Source organism: Miniopterus schreibersii (genome assembly GCF_964146895.1).
Source record: "Miniopterus schreibersii genome assembly, chromosome: 1".
Taxonomy (NCBI): domain Eukaryota; kingdom Metazoa; phylum Chordata; class Mammalia; order Chiroptera; family Miniopteridae; genus Miniopterus; species Miniopterus schreibersii.
This window is the reverse complement of record NC_138101.1, coordinates 150,494,442-150,510,334: the sequence shown is the minus strand read 5'-3', so window position 1 is coordinate 150,510,334 and position 15,893 is coordinate 150,494,442. Positions and strand designations below refer to the sequence as shown.

The 15,893-nt window shown below is 41.6% G+C and overlaps 1 protein-coding gene across 2 annotated transcripts in view; it reads left to right on the top strand.

Moving 5' to 3' along the window:
- Positions 1-1,724: 1,724 nt before the first annotated feature.
- The window catches only part of SPPL2A (signal peptide peptidase like 2A), a 48,229-nt gene continuing 34,060 nt past the window's right edge, over positions 1,725-15,893 (top strand). Inside the window, exons 1-2 of one of the 2 annotated variants that reach the window (XM_081155156.1) lie at positions 1,725-1,879; positions 15,753-15,872. In XM_081155156.1, the coding sequence (XP_081011282.1) occupies positions 1,817-1,879; positions 15,753-15,872 (183 nt within the window). In that variant the 5' untranslated portion in view covers positions 1,725-1,816. The remainder of the gene's footprint in view (positions 1,880-15,752; positions 15,873-15,893) is intronic. The other variant, XM_081155157.1, reaches the window with a different exon arrangement.

Genomic DNA, 15,893 nt, shown 5'->3' with positions numbered 1-15,893 from the left:
AGTTTTTCCCCTTCCTCACCTATTCCACTACCACCCCCATCCCTGGTGGTGATCATCTCAATAAATGGCCTAGGGCAGGATCCTGGGACTCATTCCTTCTCTCCTCCATCTCTGTGTCCTCTCAGTTACGAAATTCTGCTACAAATCTTTCAGATCCATCTTCTCCCGATTTCTTCTGCCTCTGTCTCAGCTCAGGCCCTCACAATCCCTAGCCTGGGTTAGGTTACTACAGTTGTGTAACAGGTCTGCTGGCTTCCTTCTACTTTGCCCTATTTCAGAATATCTCCCACTTCACCTGCCACCCCAGAGCGCCTTGTAAAACCAAAACTGTCTATTATGCTCTACTTATTTTCCATTTGCTCTCCACCACCAACTGGGTGAAGTTTAAAGTCCCAAGCAAACCATCGATCTATTTCTGATTCGGTCTCTGCCTTTTTCTCTCACTTCATCTTTCACCACTCATAACTTAAGCCAAGCCCGTTATACAGTTCCTCCACTGTCACCTTTGGCTTTGACACTAACGGTTCACTCTTCCAGAAGTCTCCCCTTTCCCCTTGCCCATTGCCTGGCTAAAATTAACTCACCCTCCTAGACTCAGCTTAAGTTGGAATTTTTCCTGGCACCCCTTTTACATGTCCCTTTGATACTCCCATAGCGTCTTGTGCAAACAAAAGAGTCAATATTCAACCTGAACTGTGTTTGCTCACACATCTCTGTTCCTCACCAAACTGCTGAGGGATGGCAGGGAGAACATCCTACTCAGTGTTTGGTGTTGAATATCCATCCAACAAATATTTGAGCACCTACTTTGTGCCAAATGTTGTAGGTTTAGGGGACATAGCAGTGAAGAACCCAAAGGTACTCCTTGCTATCCTTTGGAAGGTGCCGTAAAAAATGAACAGATAAATAGTAAGAGAATATGAGTGAAAATACTCTGTAGAGAATTAAATCACCTGATGTGAAAGTGTGTGGGGGGGGCTACATGAGACTGGGTACGTCAGGAAGTTCTCTCTGGAGAAACGACAGCAGCTGACAAGCCAACGCCAGCGTGCCAGGTACTGAGAGAAGAGCATTGCAGCAGGGAGGAGGGCTACCGAACAAAGGCCAGAGGACCACAGGCACCCCGGCGGCAAAGGTGGTTAAGCAGTGAAGATGGGATCAGAGAAAAAGGCAGGGACCGTAATATGCAAACTTTGCGGGCCAGACCAGAGTTCTGATTTTGTTCCAAGTGTGAAGGGGACTGACATAAGCTGATTTATACTTTTAAAAAAACCTTCCTAGGACTGCCGCGTAGACCGGCTCGGAGGAGACAGATGCCGTGGCCCGGAGCGGTGGCCGCAGCAGTTTAGGAATGTGCGTGGCCTCGGAATAGATACGGGGTGGTGGCCAGGGCCTGCTGGGGAGCCGGCAGGTTCAGGCCCGAGCACCTCGGTAGTTGCTGGGGAACAGAGCAGCGCTGGCCGACTTCTAGGAGGAGGAGGACCTTGAAAAAGTCCCTCGCATTCCCGGGCTCGGGGGAGAATCCAGGTCCAGTGTCCGGAAAGAGACCCGCCCCGCCGCGGGGGGCCCGCCGGCGCCGGGACGCGCGGCCTCGGGACTCCACGTGCTCCGCGCGGGGGTTTCCGCGTCCTCCGGGCGTGGCCGGAAAAGGAAGTCGGCGTAGCAGTGGCCGCCCCAGCAACAGCGGCGGCACCGGCCCAGCCCCGCCGCCCGCCCCTGTCCGCTCGGCCACGGAGGCAGCGCCGCGGCGGGACCCCGAGCCCGCCCCGCCGAGCAGCGCCGCGCCGCGCCGCGCCGCCGGGCGCCCAGCAGTCCGATGGGGGCGCCGCGGCCGCAGCCCCCCGCCGCCGCCCTGCTCTGGGGCTTCCTGCTCCCGCTGGTAAGGGGGGCGGGCGGCGGGCGGGCCTCCCCGGGCGGGGCGGGGCTGGGGCCGGGGCGCCCTTCCCCCCCCGCCCCGACCTCCGCGCCCGCGCCTTCGCGGCCTGCCCTGGTTTTTCCCTCTCCTTTCAGCCTCCTTTCCACCTTCTTTACTCCACCTTTGTACCCCCGACTCTTGTCCTTTGAAGCCGCCGGAGCGCCTAACCCCCAGAAAGCCCTCTGCGGAGCCCCTCCTGCCACTTTGACCTTCGTGCTTCTCTGTAGTTCTCTGGGCATTTTTAATTGACCTCTGAGGTTGATCGTCTAGCTTTTCTTACTGCTGCTGCTTAATCTCTTGCCTCTTCGGTAGGAAGAAAAAAAAAATGTACTCGGTTCCAGGAAAGTCAGCCGTTGTTCAAGGACTGCGCTTTAGTTTAATTGCTCTAATAGGGTTTTTTTTTGTGTGTTTTTTCCTCTGCAGTTCCTTCTTCGCCTTAGAGCTCTTTTGATTCCATTCTGGGAGGTTTTGATAATAGTAATAATTTAAAGTAACTTTTAAAAGAACACAAGAAAGTCGGATGCCTTCAGTGGTTTCTGGTTTTCTGCCTGCTTTAAAGGGGAGAGGAGTAACAAATACGTGTTCACAAGTTTGTTTTCGTAATTACAGGAAAGTGGTAATGTTTTAAGATTCAGCATCAAACAGCTGGAGCTTCAGGCGGGGCTGGGGGGGCGGGGGGGGTGTTAGAAGCCAGTGTTCAGTGGTTCAGTTTTTGTTTCTTGTAAATTTCACTTAGGGAGGTTCGGGTTGGAAACTTTTACGAGCTTTATTTACACAGAATCTGTAGGATGTTTGCCTGTTAAGTTCTTACCAGTAGAATGTGTAACTTCTTTAAAAGACTGTATTTTGCATACTGTCCACTTTAAAGGATTACTGTACGTGAATATATTCAATACGGAAATGTCTTTTAACATTTATTAAGAAACCAAAAGCAAAACCTAAAATGGATAAGCACCTTTGGTGTAGTCATAATTTGCTAGGCAACATTAGGAGCATGAATGAAGTAATGAATCTAAAAATTGCTTGTGCAGGGGAGTACAACATAAGCAAAGTAACAACGCAGCAGTGTTAGACTGGATCTTTCAGGTATTATGTAATCAGATATGTCCAAAAGATAACAATTCAGGTAGTATGTAAGTGCACATAAATCTATAACCTAGATATAAAACTTGTCTGAGTGGTTTTGTACTCATTTTCATTTTAACTTCTTAAGCTAATTATAGGAATGTATCTTCTTTGTCACATTCCCACTAATTCTTTCTCAACACAAATGAATAATTAACCAAATAACACATCAGTTGCTCATAAACTCACATTGAAATTTTTATAAAAGCTCTGAACCCTCTCAATAGAAGAATGAAAGCAGAATTTTCATATAATTTCAAGGGCTTGCCAAATCTAAAGGTTGTCCTTGTTCTAAATTGTAACTAGTCTATCACTTCCACATTCTAGATTTTATTCTTTTTATATTGCACATGTGTATTTTGTTATATCTTACTGTGTTAATCTTGGGTTCTGTACTCCTCAGTCCCAGGATTGTGTGGAGTGTGGGAGGAAGAAACTTTCCTCTCTCTTCAAGGTTCTTTGGGCTGGTCTAATAATCAAATAAGCATGAGGTAGATTAGCAAGAGAGAATAACCAAGTTTAATACATACATATGTATGGGAACTCCATGCACACAAGAAGTTCACAGACAGAAAAGGAAAATGGGTGTATAGATATTCTGCCCTGGATGGTGTTCCGCAGTGGTTAGAGCATTGTCCTGTGCACCGGGAGGTTGCATGTTACATTCCCGGTCAGGGCACATACCCAGGTTGAGGGTTCAATCCCTGGTCAGGGCACGTATGGGAGGCAACCTATGGATGTTTCTCACTTCGATATTTCTCTCTTTCCCTCTGCCTTCTCTCTCTAGATTGAATCAATGAAAAACTTGTCCTCAGGTGAGGATTAAAATAGAAGACATTCTGAGCTAGGGATGAGGTGTGGTCACTTGGGGCCTTCAAAGAGGCACTGCAGAATAAGAAAAGCAGATGTTTAGTAGAAGTTTGCCCTGCCCTACAGACAGCTCAAAAGAGGTTATCTGTGATGATCTCCCATTATGGGCAAGGCCCCTAATTCAGATTCTTACAGGTAGTCAAGAGAGGGATAGAAGTTTCTCCAACCCCTGGTAAAATTGCCCTTAGCTCAAAACAATCCCCATACCACAGGGGCCCATCTTGGGGGCCACTAGCTCTGAACCCCCACAGGACTCAGTAACATTCTTTCACTCCACAGATATTTAGTGTGTATCTGTTATAAGCCAGGTATTGTGCTGCTAACGGAATAAACCCACAAGCACTTTCTCAATTGTAAAGATCTTTTTCAGTGCCAACTAGTATTATTGATTTTCTGTTTCTTGTTACTTTCTCAGTGGTTTGTTTTCCTCTTGTCGCTTCCTTTAATTTCCTGAAATGATCTATTTCTCATTCCTTTTCTGAGGGACTCAAATAAACCTGGTACCCTTTTCTTCAGCTGGAGCGCTCTCCCTTCTGTTTACTTTCTGGATACTTAGTTCCTTTCCTACAACACTATCTGGTGATGGTTGGTTGTTTGCTTTATTTTTTATTTTTTATTTTCTTTTACTATTTTCTTCTTGAAGCCCTTGTTTATTCCTCTTTCCTTAAAATACAGCCCTAGGGAAGAGGGGCTGAGTTCATTTGAATTAGTGATGTCCGCTTAATCATTTCATTTCTCCTTTCTGGGCTCTTGAAGCTGGCACTGCTGGGTACCTTTCCCCTTGGTCATGTAAGAGCAGGGCCAGCATCCTCATCTGAGGCAGTACTCCAGAAACCGCTGCCCCATTTGTGTGGGAGAGGCAGAGAATTTAGTATTGGAAAGGCCCTTCATACCACCCAGCCTACCCTCCTCATCTTGACCTCTTCACATCAGTGACCTCACTATGTATATTGAAATCAAGCTACTGCACCTCTGGCTGTTTTAATGAATTTTAAACCCATTAAACAGTAAGTCTAGAATTTAAAAGTGCCTCACAGGTAGTTGATTCTCTCTTGGCCTTGCCATTTTCCATTTCACATTCATCTTTCCCAGTGCAACCCAACTCCTAGCCCCAGCGGATAGACCTTTATTTCACAGTGTTATTTGGACATAGTCACAGAGTTGTTTCCAAGAGAAGGAGTGAAGTTTAGTCTGGGTCAGTTTTCTAAAATTGCTCCAAAGTTCTCTGAAGAATCCTGAGTCTTTTTCATAATGTCTTTATAAAAGTTTGGTTCATTTTTTCATACCTTCAAAGATTCTAAAGTGTTATATAGCTACCTCTTGAACTTATCGCAATGAAGTGATAATCAGGATCCTCAGCAGAAAAATCTCTTGCTGAAATTTGTATTCCTTTAGTATATTACACCAATTCAAAGAATCTTCTTTAATTCCTTCTCTTCTGCCCTCCTCTCTCAGCCTCTGGGGGAAACTAGGTGTGTTCTGCTATCCAGGCTCTCTGAGCTGCTATGCTATGTGTTGAATTGTGCCCCCTCCCCAATCCATGTTAAAGCCCTAACTCCCAATGTGATGGTATGTGGAGATGGAGCCTTTTGGAGATAATTAGGCTTAGATGAGGTCTGAGGGTAGGTCCCTTGTGATGGGATTGGTGACCTTATAAGAAGAGACACCAGAGAGCTTCCTGTCTGTTCCTCCCCTCTACCTTCCCTACCCCCCCACCATATGAAGGCACAGTGAGCAGGTGGCAATCTACAGGCCAGAAGGAAACCTCTCAATGGAAACCAACAATGGTGGCACCTTTATCTTGGACTTCTAGTCTCTAGAACTGTGAGAAAATAAATTTCTGTTGAAGCATCCCACTCTGGTATTTTGTTATGGCAGCCCAAGCTGACTTAAGATTTTGGTACCAGGAGTGGGGTGCTGCTGAAACAAATACCTACACATGTGGAAGCAGCTTCATCACTGGATAATGGGTGAAGGATAGAAGAGGTTTGGGGTCCATGCTAGAAATATAGACATTAAGGGCAGTTCTGGTGGGGTGTGTGACAGAAATGAGGAACGTGTCTTCGGAAACTGTAGGAAAGGCATTCCTTGTTAAAATGGCAAAGAACTTGGCTGAATTGTGTTCTAGTGCTTTGGGGAAGGAAGAATTGTGAGCAATGAAATTAGATATCATCTGAGATTTCTGAGCAAAGTGTTCATGGAGCCGCTTGGTTCCTCCTGATGCAAAAGGAGAGAGAGGAATTGAGGAAGGAATTGTTAAGCAAAAAGGAACTAGAATCTGAAGATTTGAAAATTCTCAGCCTACATGTATTGTAAAATATGAGAAAGCTTCTTCTGAAAAGAGCACTATGGGTGTGGCCAGACAACCATTTGATAACAAATTTATGGGATTATCTGAGCAGGAGCACTGCCATTTTGAACTGAAGGAGATGGAGATGGGACAAAATGAAGAAAGTTTGTTGGACTTCTTGGATTTGACAGGATGGGATGATGAAGCTATGTGACTGTGAACGTGCACTATTCTTCAAGAAGAGGGAGAAATGGCCCCAAAGGTGACTCAGAGGTCATCAGGGCTACTGCCTCAGTTTCAGCAAGTCTTAGGCATCTGCTTGGAGCCTTGGGGGTTGGACACCACAGAGCCACAGCAGTGGGGCCATCACACAGAGCCGTGGGGGTGATGCCACGCCATTGGGCCTGAAAGATGGAACATTGAGTCAAAAGCATTCTTTTTGAGCCTTAAGATCTAAAGGAATTTGTATTGCTAGATTTTGGACATCCTTGTGTCCCGTCACCCCTTTTCTTCCTTCCAGTTTCTCCCTTTTGTAATGGGAATGTCTAGCCAATATCTGTCCACCATTATATTTTTAAAAATGTATCTTTATTGTTGAAATTATTACAGATGTTCCCTTTTCCCCCATTTACCCCCTCCCTCTGTCCCCCCAGGCCTTCACTGCACTGTTGTCTGTGTCCATGAGTTATGCATAAATGCATATAAGTTCTTTGGTTAATCTCTTCCTGACTGCCCCCATTGTATTGTGAAAGCACATAACTTGTGTGGTTTCGTAGGTTCACAGCCAGAGAAGAGTTTTACCTTAAGATGAATTATAGCTTAAGTCACCCATATCTGATGTAGATGATATTTAGATGAGACTTTGGACTTTAGAGTTGATACTGGATGGAATGAGTTAGGACTTCGGAGATTGTTGGAGTAGAATGAATGTATTTTGCATGTGAGAAAGACATGAATTTTAGGGACCAGAGGCAGAATGCTGTGGACCACTTTGTGTGCTCCCAAATTCTTATGCGGAATCCCTAACCTACTATGTGGTTGTATTTAGAGATTGGTCCTTTGAAATGAGGTCACCTGGGTGGGCCCCTTATGATGGAATTGTTGCCCCCCCTCCCTCTCCCTCTCTCTCTTCCTCCCTCGCCCTTCCCCTCCCTTCCCCTCCCTTCCCCCCCTTCCTCCCTCCCTCCTTCCCCCCTCCTACTTCTCCCTACCATGTGAGGAGGACACAGGGAGAAGGCAGCCATCAACAAGCCAGACAAAGAGCCCTTGCCAGAAATCAACCATGCTAGCACCTTGCTCTTGGATTTTTAAGTTCCAGACTCTAAGGAAATAAGTTCCTATTGATTAAGCCACCCAGTTTATAGTATTTTGTTATGGCAGCCTGAGCTTAAACATGCTGGTTTGTTACATTCCTCCTTTAATTTAGAGATTCTTCCCAATTTTTCATTTACCCTCTCTCTTCTGAGCTGTCTCTGGATTCTGCATCTCATTCATTGTCTGCTTTCTAAGTCACTGATAGCTGTGTATCTTCTTCTCCAAATGCAACTCCTACATATACATCTCCTTGAAAACTCAAAATAATCCCGAGAAGGTTCAGGAAAATTATGACATCCTAGATCAAAAGGGAAGTCATGAAAAAGAAAACTAGAACCCAGGGATTCTAGACATTTCTTATTTTTTTCACTAAATTGTGTAATAATGATGTTTTTATGAATGAAAAATAGATCAAAAGACTGGATAAATTTGTGAAGTTATTCATAAGAAACAGTTTAAAAACAGGAGAAGTCATGTTTATTATATATTTGATAAATTTTTTTGTTAAAAAAATCACTGAAATTGGGTTTGTTAAAAAAAAAATCTAGACCATAAAGCCTCCAGGTTTAGGACTTTACCCCAGGGTACTATTTTTTTTTTAAAGAATTTTGATTGCCTTAGGCCAGAATTTGCCAAACTTTACCACGTCCTGTGGTCTTAAATCAGCTCTGATTTGTGCCTTTATATTCCCAGCTTAACCTTGTAAGCATTTGAGTTTGTGAATTCTAGTATAAATCATAAATTCTCTAACATCCGTGATATATCATTAAGTAGTAAGGTTATTTAGGGAAAACCAGGAGAAAGGCTGGATCTAGGTAACAAGTAGAATGTAAGCCTCATGAAGAAGAAATCCTACCTAACTCATTCTCTGCTGTCTCCCCTAGTACCTCAGACTGCAGAGTGTTGAAGGAATGCATGGTCACCTTGTCCCTCCCCCAAACCTAGTACCTCTCAGCCTGTGTACTGCATGTCCTCAGATTCTCTAAGCGCAACGAATAATCCTGGCTCTCCTTTTTCCCTGGCCCACAGACTCGGATTCCCGGTAAATCCCTGTTTGATGCCCTGGCTCCCACTAAACCACTAATTAATAAGATTACACTTAATCACTGTCAGTCTGGGTGCAGTCACTTTTAGTGTATCCATAAACCTTGAATACTGAAAGTAGGAGTAGGAATAATGTAGGTTGTCTTGATTATATAGGTTATTAGGGAGGAAAGAGGCAAAGAATATATAATAATGAATGATCAGAAAGTTATTTAGGCCTGACTTTGGAACATGTGTCATTCAGACACACAACCCCAACTCTGCCTTCCCTATAGAGGCCTGTTTTACTGTATTGCTATTGACTTAAAACTCACATCTGTGTAAAGATGAAAGATGTTTGTGAAGAAAGGAACACCTCCTACTGTACCATATAAGGGTAATAATGTAGGTGACTGTAGCTCTTCAGCATTTATCAATTCATTGATTACATTGCAACTTTATATCTTTTGGTTTAGGAATACAGGTTTGTTTTTTTTAATTGCCAGTTCTTATTGTAAGTAAAGTTTATTAACAAAATTTGCTCCAAAGCCCCAGCCCTCATGTTGTCTAAAAATAGAATAGTTTAATTTGTAGATTTTTATGAAGAAAGATTACAGGAAAGGATTAAGTACATCTAATGGATAACTATACAGATAACATAAACCAGATTCAATGAACAGACTGGGGCTGGAGGATGTTGGGGAAGCTGGGTCACAATCATACATATACTTGAAAGAACTTATGGATGAAATGGGGAAACTGCTGGCCAACCACGAACATTGGCTATACCAGCAGCAGACTGCAGGTATGATGTGACTCTTACCTCTTGAGAAAATTCCTAGGAATTCCCCAATAATGTCTAGAAGACTTTCAAGTTTCACTGCTGTTCAGGATGAAGTCTATAACCATGTATTCTGTGGACTGACATCAGAGAATCACCTGGAAGCTTGTTAGAAATGCATAATCATAAGCCCCACCTAAGACCTACAGGATCAGAATCTGCATTTCAATAAGAACATTGAAGTTCAAGAAGCACTGATCTGTAATAAAGAGTAAGAAATTGCTGCATAGATTACTGAGCATAATCTCCAGGAAGAAAGAAAAACCATGCTTGACTAATCTGTAAAGGTTTTTCTTTTCTAAGGGAATTGAATATATACATAGATAAAGGTTAACACTGCGTTATTCAGAGTTTAATCTTGATCAGATGAAAATGGGCCAAGGTACCGAGTCCTGGCATACTCAAAGAATGACATGGATACAGGGTTGGGAGTAGTATGTTAGGTAAACTTCTGGCTAGAGAATTATTATTTTCAAAAAGAATATGTGAAGACTTAAATTTGGAAAATACATCCAGTGCTTTCAGATACCTCTTAAAGGAGAAAGAAGGGTAGAAGACAAACCAAACCTGTTAGCCAGGGTTAAAGAAGAATTCTCGAACTGTGCTGTTAGCTTGCACAGGAGTAGAACAGGCCTGTTCCCAGTAAGTTAATATTGGGCTGGTGAGTCAGCATCAAGAGGCTGTTGGAACAGAGGCCAGGATTTCAAATGCCCGTGTAAAGCATGAACACAGCCTCAAGAGACAGGGATTCGAAGGTCAGAGCAAGACTGACTCAGTGTAAGTCCACTTACAAAATTAAAGTCCTGATGCATGTCCCTCTTTAAGGTCTGACTGGTGATAGTATACCTGCAAGGATGTGAGTCTGGTAGAGACCACTACAGTTCTTTTTTAAATTTTTGGTAATCATTTGACACTTGTCATACTAAAAGCTATTTAGGAGAAAAATGGTCAAAGGAATAGGCAGCCGTAACATTAAGATAGACTTAATCATCAATACTCTTTGATTTGAAAAGAAGATGATGGAATATGATTGAAGTCAAGTGATCTGAATAAAGTAAATTAGGAATTGTTCGTGAACAACAGGTACCCCATGAAGTTGTTTTTTTAAATTGTTGACAGTATTATGGATGTCCCTATTTCCCTTCCATCTTTGCCCCCCTCCACCCAACCCCTGCCCCATCACAGGCCTTCACCGCACTGTCGTCTGTGTCCATGTCCCATGAAGTTTTATGTGAGGTAAATTTGAGTCAAGAAAAAGGAAGTACTGCTTTATACTATGGGCTAGTTAACTTCCCTTGCATGTGAGGGTCAAGTAAAATGCAGAAAATAAAGGCACTGGTGTGAGATTGATGATTTGATGGCTCTGGAGAACACTTGATTCCGTGACCAGTGCTTATAGGAACTGGCATGAAGAGGGAAGAGTTGGGGTAAGCAGTAAGGAGCATTTGTCACAGGGAAATGAATTCCATGGAACTCTGGAGTCCTAGAATTGGGAGTTATTTGTACGAGAACAAGGAAAGGGCTTAGAGTTTGAGATATTTAGGATGTAGAAGGAACCAATTGGGTATTAGAAGAATTTGAATGGTGGTAGGAGACCCACGCCAGCTAATACAGAGATACGTGCCAGCAGTATTAAAACTGGAGGGTGGTGGTGGGCACTAAGAGCTTCTTAGAGATCTGGTTGCATGAAGGAACTGGTTGCATGAAGAAAGTGATAGTGGAGTTGAAAGACTGCTTCTCTGGGTCCTAGAGAGCTCAGTTCTAATCCTGGCCCTGAGACCACTTTATTTTGATCATTTTGCATCTGTTTGAACTATAAAATGGAGGGACTCATTAGTTACCTCTAAATTTCTTTAAGCTCTTCATACTGAGCTTTTTACTAAGAATTTTGTCATTACTGATTGAAAATACGAATATATATTTTAAAAGTTGAGTAAAGTTTTTGAAGACTGGACCACAGTTAATTACAGGGGACAATTTAGATGTTTTGGAGCATGCCTCTAACTTGGAAGATGTAAAGGAAGGTATCCTGCCCTCCCACCATAGGATCTTTGTCAGATGATCTAACACTAGATTGGGTGTACCACAAGTCTCACCTAATTTTGTACTTATAATATTTGAAGGGACACTGAATTTTAAACCTTTTTTGCTATGCTCTCAATTTAATTGACCCATAGCAATGTGGTTTCCACTACTCTGTTCTCTTATAGCCATGTGTGGTTCATAGACCAGCAGCATCAGCATCACCTGAGAGCTTGTTAGAAATGTAAAATCTCATACTCTTACTGACGTACTGAATCAAAATCTGCTTTTTAATATGATCACTAAATGGTTCGTGTGCACAGTAACTCTTGAGAGGCACTGCTTCTGTAGCTGTGGTTCTCAAATTTTAACAAGTAGAATCTCCAGAAGGACTTGTTAAATATATACTGCTCGGGGTTTCTGATTTAGTAGGGGCCAAGAATTTGCATTATTAACACCCTCATAACCACTAAAGCTTTTACTAGGGACTCTCACTCTAATCAAATTTTATTTGTGATTTCTTAAATTTTATTTTTCAATTACAGTGTACAATATTGTATTAGTTTCAGGAGTACAACATAGTGATTAGGCATATTATATCTTACAAAGTGATTGCCCTCATAACTCTAATAGCCATCTAACATCAAACATGATTACAATTACTATATTATTGGTTACTTTCCCTGCACTGTACTGTACATCCCCGTGACTATTTTTATAACTGGCAATTTGTGCTTAATCCCTTACACCTTCAGATTTGTTTTTAATCTTCCCAGTAAGACTATAGTTTCTTGTTTAGCGTTTCTTTTGGGAAGGGGCAGCTTTATTGAGATATAATTCACATACCATACAACTCACCCATTTAAAGTGTACAATTCAATGGCTTTTAGCATATTCACAGATATGAACTACCATTACCACAGTCAATTTTAAAACATTTACCTCACCTCAAAATGAAACCAAATAGGTGGAGCACAGAGGATTTTTAGGGCAGTAATGATGGATACATGCCGTTATACATTTGCCAAAACCTATAGACTCTACAACACAAGAGTGAACTCTCATGTAAACGATGGACTTTGGGTGGTAATGATGTGTCGCTGTAGGTTCATTGGTTGTATCACACGTACTGCTATGGTGCACATGTTGATAATGGGGGAGGCTATGCATGTGTGTGGTATGGGGGTTTGTGGGAACTCTGTATTTCCTACTCAGTTTTGCTATGACCTAAAGCTGACCTAAAAAATAAAGTCAGTTTTTTAAAAAAGAAAGAAACCCCATACCCTTTAGCTATCACCCTCAGCCCCACATCCCACCAAACCTAAGCAACCTCTAATTACCTTGTATTTCTTCTACATGATACCAGTATTTAGCAAGGTGCTAGATGTAGTATTAATAATAGTTACCATTTATTAAGAGCTTAATTTGTGCAAACAATTACATCATCTAACTTAATCTTTAAAAAAAAAAATTTTAATCCTCACCCAAGGATATGTTTTTATTGATTTGAGAGAGAGAGAGAGAGAGAGAGAGAGAGAGAAGAGAGAGAAAGAAACATCAGCGTGAGAGAGAAACATTGATTGTTGCCTCCTGTACATGCCCCCACTGGGATCGAACCCAAAACCTAGTGTGCCCTGACTGGGCATCGAACCCTTGACCTCTTGATGTATGGGATGACACTCCAACCAACTGAGCCACTTGGCCAGGGCTTATCTAACTCGATCTTCATGACAACTCTGTGAGGTTGACATTTATTATCTCAAAACCAAGGATGTCGAAGCTTAAGACAGGCTATGTGACGTGTAAGATAGCCAGTAAATGGTGAAACTGCCATTCTGTCCCAGGTCTTTCGTTCCAAAATTCATGACATATTTTGAAGCTGTACACCCTCTATGAGAAATTTCACTAAGATATTAAAAAATGTAGTGGGAATGCTTACGTTGTTTAGTTCTGTTAGCTCGCTCATGAAATTCGCTGCATGTTCCACATTCAGCCTAACTAGTCTGCGATGTGTATGGTTATACTTCCCTCATTTGTATTCATCTTCCATTAAAATTTGTGTTTTGCCTTAGTAATTCCCATATCAATGAGTTTTATTTTTACAAATGATGAATTTTCTGCTATTACAGGAAATATTGTAATACCTTTATAGCAGTAAATCTTACTCATATTTGGAGATCTTTCTTCCTTGGACATTTAAGATTTTTTTAATCTCTTAGTTTTTGTAATTATAGAAGTAACACTGAATATTATAATTTATAAAACTTTAATTTTAGAAAAGCTACAGAGCACTATATAGTATGGTCTTATATATCTCATATGTGTAAAACAAATATTATATACATTTTATCTCTCTGTATATATCCCCTAAATATTTATAGATAGTATCTGGAAAGATATAAGGGAAACACCTAAGAATGTAACTGTGAGAGCCAGCTGGAAGAGTTTCTGCAGGCCACATTTGGGACAATTTGAACACCAAATGCATAATTGTTGTTATACTGCATTGGATTTTTAATAATCAGTGCGTCTCTGTGATACTAAACAGAAGGTGGTAGAGGGAGAGACTAAAACTTTATAAAAGAAGAATGTAGAAGGAATGACAGTATTAAAAAACATTTACCGTCTTGCAATCCCCAATGTAATATGTAAAATAAAATTCAGTCATGGATCCTCATGAAAGCTAAAACACTAGGTGAGAGATTGTTGAACTGTTCATACGGTGCGACAGATTACTTTACTTACCAAATACAAAGGGAAAAAATATATAACTTTACATGAGAGAAATCCTGCAGTTACTATGTAACCAAATAATTAAACAAGCCATCACTAGTAGGGGGACATCCTGACCTCATGTGCCATTTTATTGGGTGCAATAAGAAGTACCTAATTCACTTATGGGACATTCTTTTCAAAAATGTTTAATCTAAACCTAATCAGCCCTCATAATTATCCAGAGGAGTAGCCTTTGTAGTTAGAATTGTGGATGATTCCACTATCTGACCTTATTTAGGCCATATTAGTAACTTCCCTGAATCTCAGAACCCTCATTTGTAAGACAGTGATATTGAATCAGAAAAATGCATGAACGTGACCTAAATATACTTTTGTTTCATTTGTATAGTTTGTTTATAATTTAAAAATAACTTGGTGTATAGTAAGAATTTAACATATTGATTTCACCTCTGGTCTCAGAATCCATTCTTGGCCACCAAATATATAGCTGAATGAAAACATTTTCTTTTTCACAAATAATACCTTTATCTAATTCTATGTAATTTAATGGCATTTTAAAAGAATTCCCTACACTTGCTTAGACCCTTAAGCTAATGAAGCCCCTACTATGCCAAAAAGCCTTCATTCCCAAATGTTCAAGGGAGATTTTAGATAGAGCATGGACTAGAGCATTTTGTTCTCATTAAAAGTTTAGATTGTCTTATATGAAACTACCAACTTGATGGATCAAAATGGTCAAACGTCAGCAATTTGATATGGCTCCACCTAATGCGTGCTTTAGTGGTGGAGGCTTAGTCCATCATGTTCGCCTGCCGAGCAGTCTTTTCTCCCGTATGTTTAGGGAAAGGTTTGCTCAGAGGAGGAGGGCGGTGGGATTGGGATTGGGATTGGTCCAAGTCTGAAGGGACTCGTGGTGTGGAGCAGTATTCTCACGGTCTTAGGGTGTTTCAGCCTTCCTTACTCTCCACTCCCACCCTCATGTGTAATAGTTACTTTTTTCAGTCACTTCTTACCTCTTGTCTCTCTTTTTTTCTAGATAGTAGGAAATGAGGCTCAAGGAAAGAATATTTTTCTAGCTCTTCTTTGTCCTCACTTTAAACTCTGGATTGGTCTTTTTGAATAGGCAGTTGCAGGATCTTCAAAACTTGAGAGTTCTCCGGTTCTTTTCCAAAAAGAGCACTTGGAAATAATACTGTACTTTTTAACCCTTAGTTACTCATAGAATATGGAAGGTACGACCGGGTAAGGGATTTCAAGTGGATTTTCTCTTATAGAATGTAAACAATGAAGTAACAGCTCCTAAGGGTTGAGAAGGAAAGTTTCAGGCTGTGACAGGAGTACTGAAATGATCACGTCCTAGCAAGAATCCTCCCTGGGATATGGCAGATAGCAAGGGCCATAATCGGATCCCCGAAAGAGAGGGACTTCCTCAAAGACTGTTCTAGGCAGATGTGTATAGTTTCAATATTTTCTCAAACAAGAAAAAGTAAATTCAGTGGAAGACCTTTCTTCTTAAGGAAATGTGGTCAGACCTGTATATAAATAGCTTTATTAAAATCCTCAGTTGTTGGCAAGTCAGATTATCGCCAGTGTGAAAATTATTGTTCATGTCCTAGACAGCTGCTCAGGAAGCAATCCTGCACGCGTCTGGAAGTGGCACGGCTTCACCATCTAAGGACTACTGCATGCTCTATAACCCTTACTGGACAGCTCTTCCAAGTTCCCTAGAAAACGCAGTAAGTAAATCACAGTTACTG